This window comes from Dermacentor andersoni, chromosome 2, assembly GCF_023375885.2.
Source record: "Dermacentor andersoni chromosome 2, qqDerAnde1_hic_scaffold, whole genome shotgun sequence".
NCBI classification, from domain to species: Eukaryota; Metazoa; Arthropoda; class Arachnida; order Ixodida; family Ixodidae; genus Dermacentor; species Dermacentor andersoni.
This window is the reverse complement of record NC_092815.1, coordinates 85339601-85364687: the sequence shown is the minus strand read 5'-3', so window position 1 is coordinate 85364687 and position 25087 is coordinate 85339601. Positions and strand designations below refer to the sequence as shown.

General features: G+C 44.8%; 1 protein-coding gene across 1 annotated transcript; it reads right to left on the bottom strand.

Moving 5' to 3' along the window:
• Positions 1-1015: 1015 nt before the first annotated feature.
• Positions 1016-18198, bottom strand: nrv3 (sodium/potassium-transporting ATPase subunit nervana 3). The gene is made up of 6 exons (XM_050188595.3): positions 18042-18198; positions 17082-17222; positions 15585-15704; positions 7158-7339; positions 4865-4978; positions 1016-2721 (listed from the first exon to the last, which is right to left on the bottom strand). The coding sequence occupies exons 1-6, from the start codon at positions 18154-18156 to the stop codon at positions 2482-2484; spliced, it is 912 nt and encodes a 303-aa protein (XP_050044552.1). The 5' UTR covers positions 18157-18198; the 3' UTR covers positions 1016-2481.
• Positions 18199-25087: the final 6889 nt, after the last annotated feature.

Here is a 25087-nt window from a genome sequence, read left to right as displayed (position 1 = left end):
ACACCAAGGTGGTGGCACACGAGATGTGCACTGTTGTTTCTGTGGCTTCAGCAAGCTTACATTTGCGCTCCTTACATTTGGCCTGGGTCAGCAGCTTCATTGATTGCGGAATTTTGGCAGGAAGTTTTACCATGCCCACTTGGCGTGACTCGTCGCCAATGAGAGCCGAGGTCCAAGTGACCAGACACATGTCAATATTCTATTGTGCAGTGTATTAAGACTGAAGAAAAGAACTAAAATAAGATGGTGGGCAACAACGGAATACAATGTCCCCAGAGTGAAACATGACACTTTGTGCCACTTGCAGTAGGGAACAGTGGCGCGTTTGTGTTACCACCTATTAAAAGTGTGCAGCACGCTTCCTACAGAACCATGTCCCACACACCACAAAACAGATAGGTAAAATGCTCATAGCCATAGGGTTGGAGGCAATAGTTGTGAATATGCACCGGGAATTAGATTTGTAGGTACTAGAATAGGAAATCAAGTGCACGCCCGTGTTTTCACGCGAGACGGGCAGGCATGTACTGTAGGGAAGCTGCTGCACAGACAGCTACTGTTCTTAATTGCACCCGCCTTGCGCCTTTTCTTGTTTACATTTAGCAGCCAGAAAACTTATCGTGCGATCGCAGTTTGGCGACGTACTGAACGTTGGTGCTGAAAGATTGTGCCTTCTGGGAATGTATCAACCAGTAAAATAAAGCGCAACTGAACTGGGTCATTTTTTGTGTTCTTGATCGTGAACGTTGGCACTGGAAAATTCTATGTAATAGGGCCGTATCAATGAGGTTCAACTGTATACAATTTCCAGTAGAAGTTTCAGAATCAAAAAGGACCAGGTTCGATCCCAACTCTTGTGCACTTTATTTACATTTGTCGTAATTCCATTTTAGCCAGTCAACAGTTGATAGCCTGGATATACCAGCGAGTTGCGAAATTGCCAAACTAAGCAATTTTGCAAATATTTCCGCTCAAGAACATAACTCAAACTAAATGCATGAAACACAGACAGAAGCCAAGTGTCAATAACTTTTACTCTTCCAAGCAATAGCGTACGTACAAGGTAATCCCCTGCGCCACAGTGTTGGGCACATTTCTACAGTGACAACACCAGCACATGCGCAATGGATAAAGAAAAATGTTGAAGGGCTGCCTCAACAACAAGAGCTTTCTCAAAATCACAGCTCCGCCCGCGTGTGCATGAGCCTGTTCTCTACAGTTCGACTGAGTCGAGACAGCACGATTCAAATGCGCCAACTTCACTGCCACACCTCATTGTGGCACCTTCTCAAGGGCTTGAAGAACAACCATTGCTACCTCCTTGGATGTGGCACGTTTGCGCCAGTCTGGCAAATACCCATTGTGCCGGGTGGCAACCAACTCATCCTAGAACAAGCTATCACAAACTAGAGGGTCTGTCACCGGGTTGGGTTAGGGAACGGCTGCAATGCATGTATGTGTGTGGCGTTTCTTTTCTTCTTTAGTGGCTCGGCAAGATACCCAGACGCAGCATTCCGGCACTGTTCGAATGAATGCCTGTGTCTGGAACAATGCGCGAGGTTGCTACAGAGGCAAGCGAGAGAAATTCTAGCCTAACTTTATGTGCCACAAAATATTCACGCGTGCAAACCCTCGTGACTTTTTTTTTTTTTATTTTGCTCGAGAAATCCACTTGGCGGTGCGACCCCATGCATCTCAGTACATGCGGGGAGCAAGAGAGAAGAAAAAAGGAACCCCGACTTTGAAAAACAACAGACACTCCTTGCAGCATTGACTTTCTCTTTACATCTAAATCTCAAAAAACGAAATACGAAAACGAATACAAGAGCAATCGGGCAGTGAATTGCGACCCAACAACCTATATGAAATATGCAACAGCTACGATAGAGATGCGGCAGCAGCACAAGAGAACATAAGAGAGGAGCAACCGAAAAAGGATCGCAGACGTTGCTGCTGCAGTTCTCTGGAATGTCCATGGAAAAAAGCTGCCCCTGAATAAGTGAAAGCGAAACGGAGTGGCGGCACTCTGAATGCTTTCAAAACTGATTCCTCTTTCGCTGACACGTCGAGACAGTGCCAGCAGAACAATAAGTAGCAATGAACGTGACTGAGGGAGGGAGAAGAAAAAAAAAATGTGGCAGCAGACTAGTTGTTTATATAACACGCTTAACCAGAAATGCACGAATTTAATGAAATGCAGAGGCTGTCTAAAAAATAAAAGTGAAAACGACAACAAAAAACATAAAAGGTTCACCAACGTTCTCCTGACTTCACTGGAACCAAGAATCGAGCATCACACATAATACACGAACATATGAATTTGCAGGGAGACGGGTGGGGCTTGGGGAAGCAACAAAGATAGATGAAAAGGTGGAGGGAGAGGTCAAAAGGCGGTTTGCGGCGATGGTAGCATCACACGTGTTTTGTGTAAAGAAAGAAGCGCATGCCACCACAGCGGGCACACATGTCAACATCGGGGGCTCAGTCAATCATGAGCTCAAAGTGGGCGCTGCCTATGCGGTCCTGGCGGTCATGCTTGATGTTCTTTGCCCATGCTTTGCACTCCATGTTGATGAGGACTCCCCTCTCGGGACGCAGGAACTGGACAAACACAAAGGGGGACAGGTAGCCCGGAGTGTTCATGTACGGGAAATAGTACTTCTCGATGCGGTTGCCAGGAAAGTAAGCCAGTGGTCCCATGTTCTCCACATCAGCCACGTTCTGTTGAGTGAAAACGAGATGTGCAAGGCAGGAAGTGAAGCAGCTGCCACAGTCACACACCTGCTATTATAAAAACCCATCTCTCAAAGCACTGTGGCAGTATGAAGAGCACAAAACTTATCATTCACACTTTCTTGCTTACAGCAACAGCTACACACACCAAAAAAAGAAAATGACAAAAAAAAAGGTATATATGGAAGCTTACTTGAACACTTACATATTTTCAGTGTGCACACTGATAACAACCAGCAAGATCGTTACTGACTTGAAAAAGCACAGTTCACAAGAACAGTGCTCAAAATGATGTCTGCCATTTCAGTGATCAACCTTTTTTCAATAACACTTTTGAACATTTTCATTATTTTCATTTTCATTAACATTTTCGAACATTTTCAATAAGGATGATGATGCTTTATGGTGTTTAATGGCACAAAGGTTTACAGGCCATAGAGCGCCAAAGTAATAGTGATTGGCCCACTCAGGGTAATGGCAATAGGTTGGCCTGTGTATTCAAGTGGGAATAAAAACTATGCATAGAGTGGCACCTAAAGAGAAGAGCACAATCGAATCTCGATAATTCAAACTCAAAGGGGCTCCTAAATTTGTTCAAATTAAATGAAGTTTGAATTAAAAGAAGGACTTGTTTTTGAAGTATTTGTGCATCATAGCACGAAACATGAAGGGAGCGAGTCGTGAAATATTGTGGCACACAAGCATACAGCAAGCGAAGAACACGAAACTGCCCACGCTAGCCAACCAAAACAAGCGTGAGCAGGAGCCAACACGAGCAGACAATAGTGCGAAACAAGCAGTCTGACTGAACCAGACGCCAGTACGAATAGAGCGGTCAGGCGGGTCCATGTGATACGTTTTCCGCGTGTGCGTCACTGTAGAGGCATCTCTTATCGGTCTCCTCCATTTGTGGCTCGCTTGTGGCTCGTTTGCCACAAGCACTGCTCTCCACAGCTGTGGAGAGCATTGTCATAGTGTGGTATGTTCGAATGAACCGTCACAAATGCCTGTGCATTCGTATTACCGGGCGTTTTCGCCCACCGGAATACACATAACATTGAGGGAATCACGGCGTCAGTTCAAATAAACCGAAAGTTCGAATTAAGCGTGTTCGAATTAATGAGATTCGACTATACTATAGAAAAGCCATTGTTGGAGATGAAAATCTGTATTACCCGCGCCACACAGCCGATATTAATGCCATTAAATATGCAAGGCCTTAAGTTTCTTAATGCCATTATATTTCGAATGCCGCTATACGTGCATACTTAATTACATTAAACGTTGCAATGGCGATAGCCGCAGTGAAACTGTTGTGGTTGCTTTCCAATCCTAATAGTTAAAGACATATTTAGGGTGCAATTGTTTAGGAATGGCGCAAAACACATTAATAGGTGTATGTTATGTAGTTTACTTCAGGAATGATATTTTTGCACCCAGACACAAACTCAGTGAAGTTGAAGCTTTTGATGGCCAAGTGAGTTGTGATGGTTGTGAGAATACACTATGCCGCGAAAAACAGCTCTTTTTGAAGGAGTGAAGGATATAACAATTGTTTTTTGCTACAAATTCGTTTAGTATTGTCAGAATGTGGAGACACTGGGAACGAGAGTATGTGTTTGATGGCCAAGTGAGTTACGAGAACGCACTACACCACAAATGGCATTAAGTTTTAATGCTACTAAGCACGTCCACGTGGCAACCCACAAAGGGCATGAAAACTTAAGAAAGGAAGGTAATAACATTAGGATCTTTAAAAATCTGAAGCGTTTACATTTTCTCTGCCTATGATGAGGCGTACTTTCAGTAGTTCGCTATGTAGGTCTCAGAAGAAGCCACTGACATTTGCGTCATATTTTAGGTAGAATGTCTGCATAAAGAAAAGAATTTATTCTCCGTTTCTTGAGAAATCACTCCCTTTAATACTTCACTGCCATCTGCTTCCTATATTTAGTTTGTGCACCTAAATATATGGTGTGCTTCAGGCCATACTCCCAGCAAATGAAACACCTTCCCAGCCCTTACAGGTTCCGATTGACGAGATCATCCCACAACCTTACAAGACATATGCCACCAGATTGGAACAACACTTATCGTAAAAGAAATGTAACACAAGTGAAACGAGACTTGCCTCTCCCTCGCAAGTGATGTAGACGTAGTTGGGATCGTAGTCATTCTTAACATTGTCTGGAAGCTTCTGTGGGTATGAGCCATTGTCATAAGGCTCCGGCACCCAGCCGAAAATCTGAAAGGCAATTGACTAGTGAACACAAGGCCGGCAGCACGCAAGCATCAATGCAGAAGCGAGAAACAAGAGGAGCAACAAATGCTGTAACATGAAAAATTTTAAGACACTGCCCTAATTACAACATGCGATTCTAAAATGCACCCTGCGATGCAAATGCACCAAATTTCTTGCTCTAGCACTGCCCATAGATGCCCGCTTCCTTGCCTGAAGTTCAGTAAGAGTCCTCATAATGCGGCGCTACAGTCGATCTCGATTATATTAAATTGATGCCCTCGTCAAACAGCTGTAAGACACCCTTGAAAACAAAGCAAAAGTATAACGCTGTACTACGAATGTATTGTACTACTGTTTATCACCACATTCAATATATTGAACAGTGCACTTCACCCCTGCATGCACGCTTCTCCTAATGATGATGCAATTACTTCTCGTACTGTTGAAAATATTTAGTGCGGACCATTTAGTGATGAGCAGGGTGCATATCTCAGTTATGCTCACTGTGCGTGTGGATGGCTCATGCAAACTGGCTGTTCATTATCGGCATGAGCACATTGCCACCCTGCTTCAAGAATGCAAAAGGCCTCCCAATCCGATGAGTGTTCCACAAGAAAGCATGCATGGCACTTTATCTTTTCCCTGAGGGACTCCAGGCAAGAGATGCTGAACTGGAGATGTGCGAGTCACCGGGTTCGTCGTCTTGTAAACGAGGGCTTTCCACAAATGGTATTTGAGGGTTCTGCGAGCGGCCGAATGAATCAAAGCCTAAAACCAACTGGGATGGATTTTTGCTTTCCAGTTTGGATTCAACAAAAGTGCAATACATCCCATCCGTAATTCCAGAAAGGAAATTGCAGCAGCGACACACAAGGCTCATCACTGTACGATTCGCAGGCCCACAGTCCACGCTGAAAGCATTTTGCTCGCGCTCGCGGAGTTGCACGTCAGTCGGAACGAGTCCTGATGTTCTGCAATCTGACCACCACTTTCAAATCTAACAGCATCTGTGTAGTATCTGGAGTCATTGCCACAGGGGCCAGAGGGGAAGAGCAGAGAATGAAGGCACCACAAAGCATTAGAGCGTAGAACCCAATAAGGAACAGACGTAGGATGGACAAGAAGCGAGGACGACTGGCTACAACATGAAATCGATTCTGAAACCCAACACAACAGTCTGCCCGATTTACTGATGCGTGATAAGCGGCCGTTTACCAGCAGATTGTAACAGACAGGCGGCCAGACGCGTTCACACGCATTTTACAGTACGGGTGCATTTATGGTTGCACAGTGCATGTACATACACACTGGTTTGCCTGAACCTTATTTCTACTTTACCCTGAATAAAAATGCGCAACAAGCACTTCTCCAAGTTGTGAATGCACCGCAGTCTCGCACCTGGGCAACGCAAGCTTTTAGGATTAGCAGTATATAAAAGTCTCCTCTGTAGTGTGAGTGACTTGTCACATTTGTGTGCAACAAATAAGTAAACTTTTGTCGCTTAACAAGTCCTTGGTGAAGCAAATCAGTAAATCCCCGCCTATCACGATCTCGGAAAACTGCCGGAGATGTGCAGAGGTTTCAGATAAAACTTAAGAAAGGCATATTTTATATTTCTAATTATCAATATATCAAACTATTTCATGATCCCCTTGAAGTTCAATATACAGTATCAGTGATCAACTGTAAACCTACACCCCTGAAAGTTTCACACTGTAGCCTTCAGCACTACTATATGCACAGAAGTTAGATCTATGCTATTGCTGCATGCAATAGTGAGCAAAACATGGGAGAATGCCATATTGGTTTTCAGGCTACAATTACTTGCATTTTGCAGTTTTCAATGTGACATTTGAATTTGTACAAAAACACTTTGCCATTGGGCCCTCCATTTTACGGAAAACTGATGTTCAGCTCACAGGCTGAGCCACTATAGCATCATAAATAAACTGGATACCCATGGCCCCAATGTACTTAAGTTCACTCTGACCAAATAAAGTGTTGGCACCAATACTAATAAGAATTGCTACCTCCCACTAAAGGCCAACCAATGTTACCTCGTGACAAGAATGGCATACTGGCAATGGCACGAAGCATTATACATTGCTATATTTTTTTCAGACAGTTTCTTATGTAATATTTACAGGTTCAAATCAAATGCAAAGGAGGATAAGTTGCATACCCTGTTGAGCTTCAGGAGGACACATGGTTGGCCATACTCGTATCCAAACTGCTGTGCGCTGGAGCAGTTGCTGGCAATGGATTCGAGGGCGAAACGGCACGCTTTGTTTTCCTTGGGGTCGATGGGCTGCTCAAAGCTGCACGTGCGCAGATGCTCGCCGTCCGCCTCTTGCCGGTCATAGTCTGAAACATCATCACACATGCACGTCAACATCACACTAAAGAACAACAGTCGAGCCATTTAAACAGAATTTCACATTGACAAGTGCAAGAAAGCTTATCGCGTGGAATTCCAAGAAACAAGTCTTTGACCGCGAGAACATTCATGAACCAGTTCATATTTGCCCAAATATTGTAGCAGATCAATAATGCAGGCATCGGATTTCAAATGTGCCAGTAAACGAGTGACTAATTCACAAGTGGCCAAAAATGTGTCGCTGTGCACACATAAGCTTGCACCAACCATTGCAATGCACTCATTATAGAAATTAGTAAATGCATGAACCGAATGTTCATATTCTGGGAAAAAAAAAAAAAGAAATACAGGCCGACCGCGCTTACATAGACAAACCACAAGTTTCTTAATGCTCTAGCCACACTAGAGGAAATACACTCTCAGCGCGCTGCCAGCGGCAAAACGTGTGCCGCAGAAGCTGCCTCGCAGCAACTTTTTCATGCCGAGGCGGATCGGTCCTGGATCAGTTTATCGCAGCTCATCACTCATCACGATGGCAAGCAAGCCGAAATCGAAGGAGACCAATGAGAGCAGCCTCTTCAGTGACGCGAGTGCAAGAAACTGGTCTTATGCAGACCCACCCAACCGCTTGTTTCGTACTACTGACTGATTGCGTCAGCTCTCAATCATGCTTGTTTTTGTTGGCTTGTTTTGGTCTCATTTGCACTTTTGATTGTCATGGTTTCTTTAAAATGGTGAGTTGAAACCAAGATGTCCCGATGGAAAGGTTTTTGGAGACAGTGCACTATATCCGATTCTGTACAACAAGACAGACCCTGAATACAAGGACACGAAGGCCCACTCAGCACCTCATTCTCCTTGTCTTTTAAACGCCGCAACAGAAGCGAGCGCACCAACATGATTATGATCAGTGGCAATGCCATCTTCATAAGACAGGACTCGCGTTAAGAACGAACAACAAAGAACATAAACACAGCATCGATCTGTCAGCAGACAAAGGAAAAAGCATGCGCCATCTCACACCTACATGTAGGGTGAAAAAGAGAAGGCAAGATTTTCATGCTGTCATGTGACTGCCGCAGCAGTTCGCCACCAGTTGATGTGGCCTCACTGCCGTAGCTGCGTTTTAACACCAGCATCACACACGTTTTTCCGCTACTGTGGCTGGGGCTTTACACTCTAGTATGGAGGCTACATATTTATACACCACCCTCGTTGGGCAGGCATTGAGGATGGAGTTGGCACAACTTGCTGCTTGACGATTCCAAGACCCAGAAGTTCACAACAGCAATTGAAGTTACCAGGACCGTGTCACAATTTAAAATGTACGGGGACAAACACTACTTGTCCCTTGGTATGGGCAGGTTAGGTGACTACTGGGTCACTTTGCTAGTTTCAGTTTCAAGGAGGCACAAGAGACATGGGCAGCGACCATGCTGGCAACGTATCAAAACCAAAGTATCGCTATTTCTGCTCCAATCGGTGGTTGAATTAGCACATGGTTGTGGAGGCAGAGTCCGAATTACACATGGTCTATAAAAGTCTATGGTGCCAGTGGCAGTGCCATGAAGCAGTCTGAATTATCAATTGGAGGCTGTAGAGGCACCCTGTACTAAAAATTTTCATGTCAAGCTTATCCAGACGCAAGTCCTTGTTCAGCAAAAGTACCAGTACTGCATGGTACAACGTACAACTTCTGCTATATTCAAAACCTTGCTCTAAATTTTTAAGGTCCTTAAAAGTTTTAACTAAGGGACCCTGAAACGATTTTGATGATTTTGTACAAATATACTGAGTCGTTAGAGTAGGTCCTTCTGATCATAAATTGATGCATGGAAGTGCTCCGCATAAAGCTTGTAATATATAAGGTTTTAAAGCTGTACATTGCTGCCGATTGCAGCACATCGCTCGGCTGAATTTTAAGCCGCCCCTAGCCATTTGACATCATTTACCCATATGACGTTAGTAGGGTGAGCGATAACAATTCGATTAGTTCCAGGAACCCTGGCTCTCCTTGGATAGCTTTGGAGTTAGAAAAGTCCTGGCATGCTGACATGCTTCCGAGCACACTTCTTTTCTCGACGTGAACCATGCATTTAGTCTCTGCGCTTGTGCTGCGATTGCGGTTGTGTGTCCGGCAAGCCTTCATTGCCACAGAATGTGGATTACATTCATGCCAGGATATGCCTAATAAGTGCTGCGTGCCCAATTGCTCGAGCAATTACAAATCTGGGCCGAAAAATCATGCGTTTATGTTTCCACAAGATCAATGACGGAATATTGGGTGCCAATGCTAATGCAAAGAAGAGAAAAGCTGGAATTCTGCGAAATAAGGCAGCTGTTTCTTTGTAAATAGTTGCACGAATGTTTTGTATTTCCAATGCTAAACTCATTTGAGGTGTTGTAAATATGTGGACTGCGTTACTGTATGTAATAATGCCTCGAAAACGAAATTATTCGTTTAGCGCCTAATCTAGATTGGAATAAACACATGTGTCCCGAATGTGAAGAAGGGCACACCAGTGAAGTCACTGGTGAAGTCACAGTGAAGCTTCCAGTCAGGACCTTGCAATGTCTGCCGAATGCGCTCCAACCCATTTTTATTCTTCCGTAGATTTTCTTCTCATGATCAGGGTCCCCTGTGAGTAATTGACCTAGGTAAACATACTACTCCTTCACAGACTCTAGAGGCTGACTGGCAATCCTGAACTCCTGTTCCCTTGCCCACCTATTGATCATTATCTTTGTCTTCAGCATATTAATCTTCAACCCCACTCTTACACTTTCTCTGTTAAGGTCATCAATCATTTGTTGTAACTCGTCCCCAGTGTTGCTGAACAGGACAATGTCATCTGCAAATCTAACATTGCTGAGATATTCACCATCGATCCTTACTCCTAAGCTTTCCCAGTTTAATGGCTTGAATACTTCTTCCAAGCATGTGGTGAAGAGCACTGGCGAGATTGTGTCTCCTCATCAGACCCCTTTCTTTATAGATATCTTCCTACTTTTCTTGTGGAGAGTTAAAGTAGCTGTGGAATCTCTGTAGATACTTTCAACGATATTTACGTAAGCGTCCTGTAGTCCTTGCTTACATAATGCCTCTATGACTGCTGGTTTCTCAACTGAATCAAATGCCTTTTCGTAATCTATGAAGGACATATAGAGAGGCTGACTGTACTCTGCAGATTTCTTGATTACCTGATTGATGACATGAATGTGATCCATTGTAGAGTATCCCTTCCTGAAACCTGCCTATTCCCTTGATTGACTGAAGTCCAGTGTTGCTCTTGTTCTATTGGAGATTACCTTGGTGAATATTTTATAAATATTGGAAGTAAGCTAATGGGCCTATATTTTTTCAATTTTTTAACGTCTCCCTTTTTGTGGATTAGTATAATGTTGGCATTCTTCCAGTTCCCTGGGACCCTTGAAGTATACAGGCAGTTCATATAAAGGGCCGCTAGATTTTCAAGCATTATGTTTCCACCATCTTTGATTAAATTGACTGGTAGTCAATCTTCTCCTGCCAGTTTTCCCCGCTTCATGTCTTGCAAGGCCCTTCTAACTAACCAAGTAAAAGAAAGAGAATGCACAAGAACAATTTCTCACTACACTTAGCACTTCCGGAACACAGCAAGTGTCTCCTTGTTTTACAATGCGCTCAATGTTGAATAGAGCTCCGCGGTCAGTGTCTGTCTCAGTCTTTTCGCGAGCAACATGATTCACCTTTGTTGCATTGTGGGCTGCAAATGTAGCTACTGGCAATAAGTCAAGCTGTGACATTGTATCCCTCTACAAGGCAGCGGACGAGCAGAGTGGCTGCAGCGCATTGGACTGTCGCTGTCCGATCGGCACCAGGACTTACGCGCTTGTGGCCATCGCTTTAGACTGGAGGATTACTGCCACAATAGTGTTTCAAGAGTCCGGTATTCAGGTAAACGCAAGAGCAAGGGGACAGGGCCTGGCCGTTTGACCGTGCCGTTTCATGAGATGAACAGAAGCGTAAATGTGAATGGTCTGCATGGTGCAGCCACCTGGTGGCACGGAGCTCAACCAAACACAGTAGTAGTAACGAAGTGCATTCTTCTTTGCTACTGGTGTAAATTTTTCGCAGGAGCATAATCATTAACACATTGTTTTTGTAAATGTTTTACGCCTGGTTAGAGCAACATTAGCTCTTTGTTTGGCTGGTTAAGCTCTGCGCCACCAGGTGGCAGGACCGTGCACACCGATCAGGCCACTCACGTACGTCTACGCTAAAGCTCCTTCATCAACTTGAGTTTATGCCTCCACTCCTCCGTCGAAACGGCCAGCTTGTCTGTGGTCACCGAAATATCAGACACGTTCAGCCCTGCAACAGAATGCTTACAACGCACGCTGCTTCGATAGCTCTCGCTTGGGGTCGACTACTAAACAGGCTGGCGGAGAGATTGGAGAAGCTTCGCATGCTCACTCCTTGACAACCGGGAGTAGACGACACGACGTGCCATCATGACGCAGAGTCAGTGGAGCGGAGCTCTGATCACTCGGCGAACAAGTTGAGGAGAAAATGCATGGCTATGGAGGAGGGTAACTTGTAATTATCCGTAGCTCTCTTAATATGAAACGCTTCACACAAATTGTGGTGCGAATGATTAACTTTAGCTGTACCCTACGGGTCTCCAATATTTCTCCGAACCATTTCAGGGGCCCTTTAAGGTACCAGACAATGACTAAGCATCTTATCAATGGAAATAACAGAACCATGGTACTCATATAATCTTGCCCAAAAGTAAAATATCAAGAAAGGAATTAAATTTTGGGGTGTTCTGTAGAAAAATCAATGATTATTAGGCACGCCATAGTGTGGGGCTCCGGACTAATGATGACCACCTGGGCTTCTTTAACATGCCCAATAAATCTAAGTACAAGAGCATTTTTGTATACCACCCATATCGAAATGTAGCTGCCACAGCCGGGAGTACAACCAACAACTTCACGCTCAATAGCAGAACACCGCAGCCACCGACACACTGTGACAGGTAATCTTGCAGAAGTATGTTTCGCCACACATCTAAGATGCAAAGAGGCACAGCACACCGAAAGAGTGGCAGCAGGGGACAGTTGGCAAGAGCCTGGAGCTATTTTAATTGCAAACATTCTTTTCCTTCGATCACGTTCTCTTCTAATCACCTATTGTGCTGAGTAAGAGATCCTGGCAATAGCAGGCATGCACTTTAGTGCAAGCCAATGATGAAGGGCAAAACAAAGAAAAACGAAAAGCATAATTACACACTACTGCACCTAGCACCAGTAGATGGCAATGAGGAGATAGGTCAACTTAACAGGGCTGACCACCTATAGGCACCTATTTTTAATTGCAGCCACTTCCTTTTAACGGGACCCTGAGATCATGCTGATGATTTTGTACAGACACACTGAGTCGTTAAGGTAGGTTCTTCTGATCATTAAATGACCCACTTAAGCACTAGCGGCTGTCACTTCACACCGAGGGATTACGAACACAGTAGAGTTTAGCGTGTCCGGTATTCGGGTAAACGCAAGCACAAGTGGACTGGGAGTTTTACGGGATGCGCAAACATGAACGGCCTGCACAGTGCAGTCACCTGGTGGTACAAAGCTCAACCAAACATAGAGCTAATGTAGCAGTAACCAAGTGTATTCTACTTTGCTGCTGGTGTAAGTTTTAGGCAAGAGTGTAATCATGAACATGTCTTTATTTGTTTAAAATGTTTTACACTTCGTTAGAGCAATAGGTGGTGTCCAAATCTATGTCCCATAGGGTTGCGTCCTCTGGATTTAAAAAGCAGATCCTAAAGGCTATGCTTTTGCTGGTTGAACGAGCCGGAAGTGATTTTGGGAGCACAAAACACGTCATAAACATGGGGTTTTGGACACCACCTGCATTTGGCTGGTTAAGCTCTGTGCCACCAGGTGGCTGGACCAAGCAGGCCACTCAAATATGTCTATGCTAAAGCTCCTTCATCACAGTGGTAGTAGTATGGAAGGGCTTTAGTTTACATCCCCACACATCCATCAAAATGCCTAGATCGCCTGTTGTCAACGAAAAATTGGGCAAGCTTGGCGTTGTGACAGAATGCATGCTGCTTGGATAGCTCTCGCTGGGGATTGACGGCCAGGTTGTTAGAGAGGCTGGAGAGGCTTCGCACGCTGGCTCCAAGACAACCAAAAGTAGATGACAATGTCACATCACAACTTGGAGCCAGTGAAAGTGAAGTTTAGCCCTAACCACTCGGCAAACGAGTTGAGGAAATAAAGCATGGCTAGTGAGGAGGGTAACTTGTAATTGTTTATAGCGCTCCTGATATGAGACGCTTCACCTAAATAGTGGAGAAAATGTCTTACTGTGGCTGCACCCTACACGTCTACAAAATTTAAACTGCTTCAGGGACCCTATAACTCGCCGTCAGTTATGGTACATTTGGCTGGTCCCTACTGCACTCCGACTCGGATTGCAACAATGTGAAGCTCTCTCTTTATCGGAGCCAGAGAAAGCCTGTCCAAGTCAAATGCGCAGCCCCTCAACAGAGCTATCGTAGGCTGGAAGAGGAAACATGTCATCATTTCTGTTGTAAACAAAAAAGGCACTGAGGCACCGCCACTCAAGCCATTGTGGCAGACGCTATGCTCCCAAGCTCAAAAGCGAGAGCACCTCCACGCAATCTGAGCTGCCATGCGGCACTACAAAATAAATGTAATGCATGCTGCCAGAGCACTCGAAAATGACCGGTCAAAATGTACCATTAATTTGCCACACTGACTGTTTGAAAGCCCCAACAGGCACCCACACTTCTCTATATAAAAAAAAAAGTAATCTATTACAAACTTAAACTTTAACAGATCAGAGAGGTAACGGGTAGATACAGATTTTTCTGGTCCAAGTAGTGGTACATGCACTACCATCCACCAAACAAAACCACAGGTGCACATGCCAATTAACAAAATGACACCGATACAAAAACCACAGTGCCATTGTTAATGGTAGCTGTTCCCTTACTTGGTTTTTGTCAAGTTTCTTTCACAGCTATGTGTGACTTGTTGCTATTACTGGCTTGTTGCTATGTTAACCTTTTGCACATCTTGAAGGTAGGTGAAGTAACTGCTTCTGCTGTTAACTATTGTGCAGAGCTGATCATTTCTTTTTCGAACCGTGAGAAATGTATGTAGGAAAGTTAATGTGGTTCACAGTAGCATAGCCACATCCTTTAAAAGATTGACAGACATGTTTGCTTCGTATGGAATCACTTCGTACCTCATCACCTCTGAGTCACCTGCTGGTGCCCCTTTGGATCATTTTTTTACTACGACAATGCTGTTCACAATACATAGAATTACCCTTGTGATAATGACAATATCAGGTTAAAAGAAATATGGATGGCTTTTGGATGTAAAGCTGGATAGATCATATGGCTACATGAAACAGCATGACTCAAGGTATGGGAGGACAATGCTGCAAATGTTTGGGGTAGGAGCACAAAAAAATGCAAAGGTTTTGGCCCCTAAGCTATTCTCTCCAAGTAAAAATGCTGAGCACATCTTGTTTTTGACTGATAGTCTGCACTTCAAGTTACGGCACATCAGTAAGGACTAATGGGCAAACAAGCGTTTTATTTCTGTTCTAACACAAAAGGTGGTTCCGAATGAGTGCACCTTGTCATGTATTTATTGAATGCCATTGAGAACTGCCAAAATTTCTTAACTGCCTTCAGCTCCACCAATCCCTCAGCTGCACCAACACCTTACATAGAAATGCTAGACAACATAACTTGACCGAAAACCATTTCATTAAAATAACTTTGGAGGTTTTACATTAGGAATATTTGAGAGCTTGTAGGCCATTACCAGATCTTTTTAGCTCTGGAAAGACCTGATAGGTGTACTCTACAATCTACGTTGGCTGAATTGAGAGATTTATATGGGAGGTAGCAGCCAAATACACTACAGTGGCCAAGCCTAGTGCTGTTGTGGGAGTACATTTTCTAGCACAGTAGGCCCTTTAATTTTACTGCATGTTAATTAGCACAGCATAAATGGTCCTTAGAAATCGTCACTTGGATCATGCAGTACTTGGAGCCTGTTCTTTGAAAGGAAAAAATAAGAGGGCCTCCCTTCAAGTTAGCAAGCAGGCAAATTGCTGCTTCATATTGCCTATCAAATGAGACTGAAGGCACCTGGCATGATAAATCAACACCCTCTTTGCTGACTCACCCTTAAGAAACTCTTGAAGATCTTCCACCCAATATTTCCAGGTTCCTGCATTTCCAGCCTTAAAGTAGATGAGGGTGCTGTCAACATTTTTCTCGGGTGGCCTCGGGCGGAAGCCCAACCCTGCCAAAAAGAAGGTATAATATATTAAACACCAGCTATCTATTTAGCAGGCCAAGCAGCAGTGCTTGAGATGCGTGTACTACAACGCTGCTACAGCCTGGTCTAGTTGGTGTGGTAACATTTCTTGAACCAGCATAAACCAATGAGGATAAGAGAAGAAATGCACATGTGACATGAATTTCTGCCACACGGCACTTGAAGTTAACTGTAACAAACCAACAAACCTTTACGCCTGCTAAGTCTGCAGTTTAATGCTTTTTTGTTTAATCCTTGGCTCAAGTTATGTAAAACACCCAGTATGCTTAGCATCACCCCCCCCCCCCCCCTCAAAATAACAGAAGAGTGTTACACATCATTAACCTTCACAGCAGACATGCTCACTGATTCCCCCAGTTCCTAAATTGGTACCAATAGGAAGAGTAAGGCGAGCACATGACAGTAGTAATTTTTTCCCCCCCAACCTTTATCATTACAGCAATAAGCAACATTTTTAAGCCCTTAAAGCTACATACGACTTTCGCCACCATTGAAGATTAAGCTTGGGTCCTCTTTTCCCCTCAGTAATGGATTGGGTTCACTAACAGAGATTAACACCCAGAGACACCACCTTTAGAGGAAGTCATAGTGAGCTCCGCTTTGACCACCTGAGTTTATCTAACATGCTAGATCTTCAGTTCAGGGCATTTAATGTTTAGTATTATATGTGAACAAGTAGAATGTCAGTGCTTAATGAGTGTTTAAAGCTGTTTGTGAATGTCCACTGCTTTGTGGCAGTGGTATATTTACTTACAGCAGTGGTTGCATTATACAAACATGCGTAACACTCAATCATCAGACAATATCTGTGACTCTTCAAGAACAGCCAGTAAGATATTGTATATTGCACAGCACAGCATAAAATTGCACTCTGGACACTTTCCTGCCATCAAAACATGAAAACTCCACCAGCAGCAAGTGAGTCTTAGCAGCCTTACACTGTAGTACATACAAATGTTTGAGGCCATTTGTTTTAGCAGAGTTGTTTACAGGCTATATAATCATATCCTGCATGCGATTACAAAGGCTGAGAGATAGTGCAACAAAAAAAGTGTGTGCCTACACCAAGAATGAGCTGCACCTTCTTTAGATAAGGGTCACTTCGTTTCTGCCCAAGGCAAGACAGTCTGTCACAAAGTGTCCTGCGTTAATAGGCAAATGCTTTCTTCACACAGTTTTCCAACCTGATCATCGCATTGATTGTCCTACCTGCAGAACGAAATGGGGCCTTAATATTTTATACAGTAATCGATCGTACTGGCTACTTTTGTTTCCAATTGTGAGACTTGACAGATGTGTTTTCCACACTTTCTCAAATGAAAATAGCACAATCATATTCACCTGGAATTGTTCCAATCGCGCTTCCCTCTAGGACCCATGTAGGCCTGATTGTGTCCAGTGTCTGGTAGAACACAATGAGCATAATGGTCCAGAATGCAGTAAGGCATGCATAGAAGATGATGTAGAAAACGGTGATCTTAACTGCAAAAGAGAGAGATAGTAAAAAGTTGAGTAAAGCACAAACACGTGAAAAAAATAATGCAAGTTTTGTGTCGTATACGTCCGAAATGCAGATAAAACGCATTGCGATATCCACTGCAAGCCCGCAACGCAACACTTGTTTTCGAAATACTACTCGGTACCGTGCTTCCCCAAAGACGTCTTTAGTGGAAGATAAAAAAGGAGTCAGTAACAAACCACGTGGAAGCACAAAACTCGTTTTCTGCGTACACTGAAAGAACTGCTGCTCGCATGGGCGCGGAGCGTGGCCGGCATTCGAACTGCCTCAACACGACCCGCTCGACTCAAGGTCGTTCACATAGCGATCAGCCCATGCAAAGCGCTCTTTGATGGTCCATCTCGGCGAGTAACTAAACTACGGCTAGGCCCGCTGCAACACTCAGATCGCCGTCCACTAGCCAGACGCGTAAAACGCCGATATGGGAACCAACGACGAAGTGCGCGACGAATGTCCTCAGTTTGACCGCGAGACAGCCATGATAGCCGAGGATGAGAAGGGCGTGGAGGGATGAAGGTAAGGAAGAGGGGACGACGGCAAGCAGTCTCGCACGGTAAATATTCCATTGCTCGTCCTACAACCTCTTCACACGAAATCTTCAGATATCCGCACAGTTTCCGGTCCGCAGATACGGCGTCCTTGGAGGAAGCTTGGCCCCCTCTTTCGCTTTCCAAGTGACGGGCAATGCAATCGGATATCCAGCAGCAGGCCGAACTCGAGCACTCGTCCAGCGGGTGCCTAAAGCATGCGCGTGCACAAGAAAAACAGTCCCTGCTACTCACACCAACTTAGGCCAGTTCGGCCGAATACTTCTTTGGTGTCGGGGTTGTACAGGAACCGCAGGAAACCTCCTTCTTTTTTCTGGGCCTTGTAATAATCTCCCTCCTTGCCGGCCATGTTTGCAGCGCGCCTGCGATCGATGGAATGACGCTGAGGTAAAGGCCCGGATGCACAGTTGCGTTCGCAGCGCCGCCACCGTCGCCGCGCCTGTCGCGCCGCCTGTGCGGCGACCTCGTTGCTTGCCCTGCCGGCCTGCTGACGACTTTCAGTCCCCTTTCCCGCACTGTCCCCTCCCCTCACCCCGCCTCGGTCTTTGTGTTTCTAATTTGTTGAGTCTTACCTGTACCCGAAGTAGTACGTCCCCGGCAGGAGGTGCCAGATTTTCCATCACTGTGCGGCCGATAAGTGACGTAACGGATGGGGTCGTCTTTCTTTTTTTTTTCTAAGTACTCGAGTGCACGGATGCGAGATTTCCAATGTACCTGAAATCTCATCGCGGGGCGTTACCCTGAAACATCTTGCACTACTTGCGGGAAAAGAGAAATGGTGGCAGCTGTTTTTGTAATGATGATATACGTTCGCCTTATACATTCCAACAACTTTTCCCCTCTCAGCAATACCGCAAATAAAAAGAAATTAAAAAGATCAATTGGGTCTCGAGTTGGTTGGTTACTTCCATTGATAAAAAAAAATAAGATTGTTTCCCATGCACGGCTGTTACCAACAAAGCCTGAAAATAAACGCAATCTGCAAGTGTGCTTTTAAATTCACTTTATTTGAAGTGCAACAATACTTGAAATAAATTTGAAATAAGTGTATAAGGACAATGTGCCAGCACACCCTTCTTTTCAACGAGAGCAAAAAAAAAGGGGGAGCTATGATGGGCCCAGTTCCTACTACACTTGACATTTTATTTTTACTCGCACAAGTCTGTGTTTGGCTCATCTCAATGTTACTGTTACAGCGAGCCTGAAACCATGGGATATTTCCTTGTACAATGTCGTAGGTTTAACATCTTTAACGCCTCCTGAAAGGTCCTCTTCCTCAGCTTGGACTGAACCTACCGATTTGCAATATTTCTTTTTATAAGCGACACAAAGAGACTGCCGTGTTAGCGTTCTCAGTGTCTTTCTTTTCTCACCATGAGTATAAACAAAAACAATACCACCTATTCTTTTTATAACCATAAAATTAAAATAAATTATGGGGGTTTACGTGCCAAAACCACTTTCTGATTATGAGGCACGACGTAGTGGGGGACTCCGGAAATTTTGACCCCCTGGGGTTCTTTAACGTGTACCTAAATCTAAGTACACGAGTGGTTTCGAATTTCGACCCCATCGAAATGCGGCCGCCGTGGCCGGGATTCGAACCATAAAATATATATTACCAACAATTGTTATCCCTTTAATGTGTTCTCTTTAAGTTATAAAATTCCCTTTCAGTGTTCTTTCTTTTTCCCTATTACCGCCCGATTCAATGGCGATCACCCGTAGTGTGTTGAGCCATAACTTCAGGCACCAAACCAAACTCAGCGTTTTGATACTTAACAAATACTCCGATTTTATATCTCCGAAATGTGCTAATGTTGCACGCTTTCCGCACTTCTGAGTTCCATTTAACACTTGCATCGCAGGGTCATACACATGCAGTGGCAGGCATATGTTTGCGAGGGCAACCGTACTCTCTTGTTTACGAGCGACAGTCGCGATGAATGGCGGCTGCATCTTGCAAGGACGGACGGCTGCCAACCACGCAGCGCGAAGCAGGCTGTGCAGCATGGAAGACCTACAAGACTGCTCTACAATGCACGGTCTTTTAAAATATCGAGCGGACACCAAAATCACGCTCTCACTCATCACTCTTAAAACGGTTGCACCCTTTGGGGTGTACATTTGTCCCACAACGATAATCGTCATCTGCCTTGCTTGCGTTTCCTTTCTTGAAAACGCCGCGCCCGCTACTTTCCTGTCGGGAATGTTATGTCACGCTGATAACGCGCAAGCCCTTCGTGACTGGGAAGTACCGGGCTCGCAGCGTTAAAGAAAGGAAACGCAGACAAGACAGATGACGATTATTGTTGTGGGACAAGATAAGCCCAAAAGGGTGTATTATTTTAAAGAGTGAGGCCGATACACTCTAAAACAAAAGTACACCCTTTGGGTTGTATCTTGCCACACAACAATAAACGTCATCTGTCTCGTCCGTATTTCCTTTCTTTAACGCTGCGAGCCCGGTACTTCCCAGTCACGAACGGGATGCGCGTTATCAGCGTGACATAGCATTCCCGACAGGAAAGTAGCGGGCGCGACATTTTCAAGAAAGGAAACGCAAGCAAGGCAGATGACGATTATCGTTGTGGCAGAGATACACCCCAAAGGGTGTAACTTTGGCTAAGAGTGTAATGTTGGTCCTGTAATAAGCCCGAAAAAGTGTAAACATTTCTTACACTCTTAGGCAAAAAGTACGCCCTTTGGGTTTCATGCACTGCAGCACACACGGAGAATTATATATATAATTTTTTCAAGGTTGCCTGTGGTGGATAGCTCAATTCTAGTTGATGAGCCGGTCTGCTCGAAGCGACGGACAGTACTTGCACAAGAAAATGAAATGCAAGGTCGACTAATTAACAAGAATTCACTTATTAACTTTTTTAAAAAAGCTAGTTATCTTATGACCCATATTGCAATTTACAAATTCTAACAGTGGACTTCGCAAGGCACATGGAACGAATTCTCAGGACGACACTAGTTTCGAGATATAAAATCCCGAACTTTGCGGAGAAATGCAGTGGCGTTCCAGTTACTTGTGTGCTTCAGTGCATAAAACGACATTTTGTTAACAAATTAACTGGAACGCCAATGCATTTCTTCGCAAATCTCGGGAAATTATATCTCGAAAGTGGTGTCATCGTGAAAATTACTTCCAAGTGGATCCGCCTTGCGAACTCCACGGCTATAATTTGTAAATTGCAATATGGGTCATAATGTAATTAGTTTAAAAGATAATTCATGGTTGTTATTAATTAGTCAATTTTGCATCTCAACTTTTTGTGCAAGTATTGTCAGCCGCTTCGAGTAGACCAGCTCATGAATTAGAATTGTGATATCTGCCACAGGAAAAGAGTTCGCTGAAACACCCTATATATATATATATATATATATATATATATATATACTCGCGCAAGCATGCACGAGACTCCATGGATATCGCTGAATCAATATGTGGCTTATTCCCATGTCAGAGGATCGGCTTGCCACTATCGATAATAGCTTAACGGTCAAATTTAACAGCCGCAAGCATGAAAACATGTGGGACGTATATACTGTTTACGAAACGCACTAGACCGGAGGTTGGACTAAATGCATGCGATTTTCGTATTGGAAGTCTACCACACATGTATATCGCGCACTGAACGCAGCGGTCTTCCTGATCATGCTATATCTGTCGTGCTGATATACTTACCCGCGGAATTAAGCTCATCGCTGTTCGTTGTAGTAAAAGTGCATTTATCAGATTCCGCTTCCCTCCTGAACGTGGGGCGCTGGAGAAGCCCGCTGCGGCGAAGAAAAAAAAAAAAAGAAATGTTCGTTGCATGGTAGAGCTGTGTAATTGCTGTGGGGTAATGTGCGTGCCCCCCTTCAGGCATTTTCTCAAGTTGTTCTTAAAATTACGAAGTTCTCGCGCATGAAGACAGGCGTTAGTCAAAGTGTGACGATATTTGCGCGTAAAGAACGCGCGCCAACGTTTAACAAGTGTGTTCAACTTGAACGGCTACGTTTTCGACTGCTCTGAACGTATCATATACTGACTTTACAAGCACACGAGTCGACGATCTGTTCCTCTGTGTATACGTACGCCACACAAGAAAAAAAGAATTGATTCACATCATATATTTGCAGAACTGATATATACGACTACATTTATTATCTCTGTATAAATATCGGTACCATTATGTGTGCTTATTCAACGACGCATATCATTGCTTGATGCACCGCTTCCGCTGACAGTGCGCTGAACCGGTCCCAGACATAGCGGTTCCAAACGTAGTGAGGGCATATTTTTATTTGTATGCAGACGGCCATCTATAAAGAAGCTGAGTAGACACCAGTAAAACGTTGAAACGCGTAAGTTGGTTTATACTTCTGCGTCCTTAATAGTTAGATTGCGATTTGTCGCCTCTTAGGAAGTGCCTCTCAGCGTTTTTGCAGGACAATTTCTGCTGGTATTTATTTCATTTCATGAATAATTGTTTAATCGTAAAACATATGATCAACTTGTACTATAAAGTAAACAAATCTCACTCACTATCTCACAACCGGATAGTGAGTGAATATGTTCGCACCCCATGCTGGACACCAACGCCCAATCGTTCGCGTGTACGGTCACACAAACGGTGGCCCGTTCGAGTGTCGTGTTACATCGACTACAATGGCAGTAGCTCCAGAGGCTCTTGCGTCGAAGTGGGCCGCCGCTCAGCGCAGTTCCAACCTCAAGACACAAGAGTGGGCTGTCCAGCAAGCCCGAGAGGCGGCGACGAGGCAAGGCCTCGAAGTCCCCTCATGGTAGACCTGAGCCCGGATCGTCAAATTTGCCGGATTCAAAATAAAGTTAATTGTTTCCATCCATCCATTCGAACGATTGTTTCCGTCCATTCCAGTGTCCTGCTCCTAAGCCTTTCCAAAGACGGTTCCGCGAGACGAGTGGGCGCATGCGCAAAACCTCCGCGCCGCTCGCCTACCCTAGGCCCAAGAGGAAGAGCTTACTCCCTCTTCCCGCCGGAGTAACCCCGCCGTTAGGTGGCGCTAGCAGTGCGACACTCGCGCCAGCTCTCGTAATGTGCTGCAACCACACCGACTGCCACCGGCGCTTAGCTACGCGGAGAATCCGGGTTACAAGAGGCGCGAGAGCCATGCGGAGAAACAACATCAGGGGACGTGTGAGAGTCGAGCATCCCCACACAGTGTATCTTTCGTTTACACCTTTATTTGGCGAGCGCCCCAAGCTTTCTTTGCCTCACTTTGCGGGTGCATGCTCGCTGCTGCAGTCTTACTGAGTACACAACTACTACGGCTACTGAGTGTCTGCAACTGGGTATTTGGGCCATTTATTGGCCAATCCCCCCGAATGGGTATGTGCCACTACGTCACACTGGGTATGGAAGCCATAAATGCATTTAGACATGCGTCGTACTTCTCTGTGCCATGCAATCCTAATCGACATTCTTTCCTCGACAAGCATCACGCATTGCCTTCGTTCTCGTGACCCACACATCACTTAACAGCTGCAGGCGACGAAGCTGTGCGCGTCTCTTCCGCTACCGTTGCTTCCTCGCTGACTCAAACACGCTTCATGTCATTTAGATTTTGACATTCCGTTGGATCTGCGTGCGTGCGCGCGTGTGTTCAGATTAATTTACTGCCATAACAAACGAGATGTGCCTTACGTGATCGACTCGCCAAGCCAAGGGCGGCTGTGGTGACTCCCCTTGGCTATTCGCATGAAAACGAGAAAAAAGAAAATGAGAGCCTGTTTGCTCGTCCTCGCTCGCTGAAGCTTTTGTGGTCTGACTCATCTAGACTCAGCGCGTGGTACAGTGAATTTACGAGCGTGTCTTTCATTAGGTCTCTGCGGCTGCATTCGTCTTAAGAAATACTAATATTACTTTGCGCGAACGAGCCGTTTGGTTTGGTGCCAAAACCTATATAAAGCGGAGAAGATATGACCAAGAAAAACGCATTACGCCAGAGTGGGCGTAGTCCAGGAGAGAAATATAGTTACTGAATTTTATTGAATACTGAAAGCAAGGCTTGCACAGTGCACAGAGAAAGGAAGGAAGGGCAGGGAGGTCAATTAGATTTTGTGCAGTGCTGCCATATGCGTGGGGAGGGTGATGGCGGAGTGAAAGAAAGAGAGAAGAAAGAAGTGCGCGGTCCAGGTCAATCGAGCCTTCTAGTGTCTACAGCCGAGCACTCAAGACTGCCTCTTCGTATACTGTATAGAAGAGAGCATGTGGCTTTCTAGGCTGAAGAGCTGCGAATCAGTCTGGTCAGGATCCCACTACCTTTGCTTCGGTGCAAATTACGATCGTTCAGAACGCATGCATTACAAACGAATACGATCGCGACGAGACGCTGGCAGCTATACACGGCTATGAAAAAACGGCACCGTACAGAAAATGCGCTTTACCTCTTTTGCTATCAGACCGCAAGGTCGATGTCTTCGGGAGACGGCCGATAAGAGCGGCACAAATTACGCACTCGAGATAACGTCTGACCTGGTTCCGCGCAGCGGTGGAAAAAGTGCCTTCGCAATCTTTTATTTCGTGCCGCAGACGCGCCGATGTCAAAAGACGCGATGTCTGTGACGTCAACACATCAAAAGACGTGGAATACAATGTGGGCAGCACCACAGCTTGGATAGATAGCGCATGTGCTATATTGATAGCACTTATACCACATTCTTTATCTCTACCTTGACGCTGAACGAAGAACCGAATCACAAGCACCAACTCCTTTAAACTGCTTAAGCTTACATGCTGCTGAGAGACACGACCCCGAGCAAGCGTTCAATGCAGTCGCCCAATATGAATTATTAACGTCCTTTATTGGACTTGCGAACCACGATCTTGCTGTCTGTATCATCGAAGGCCTCCCTCTGTCTTCCCTGTCGCAATGGAGGTCGCAAGAACTGTTGGTCATGGTCATGAACTCGTGAGCAGTGTTCGGTATTTATCCAGATTTCGCACAGGCACAAACTTAGACGATAGTGGAGGGAATCTAAAAAAAAAAAAAAAAAAAAAGAAGCGAAAAGCGACGTAACTCACAACGCAACAAGTGACCTATATGAGGAAGCCTGAATGAATGACACGGCAATAATAATAATTATGGGCTTTTACGTGCCAAAGCCACAATTTGATTATGAGGCACGCGTTGTGGGTATCTGAGTATCTCCAAACGAAGGCGAACAACATTACCTTGGTTGTGTCCAGCTACGTAGCATTTGCATATTATTAAGGTTTGGCTAAAGTAACGTGGGACACCCTATA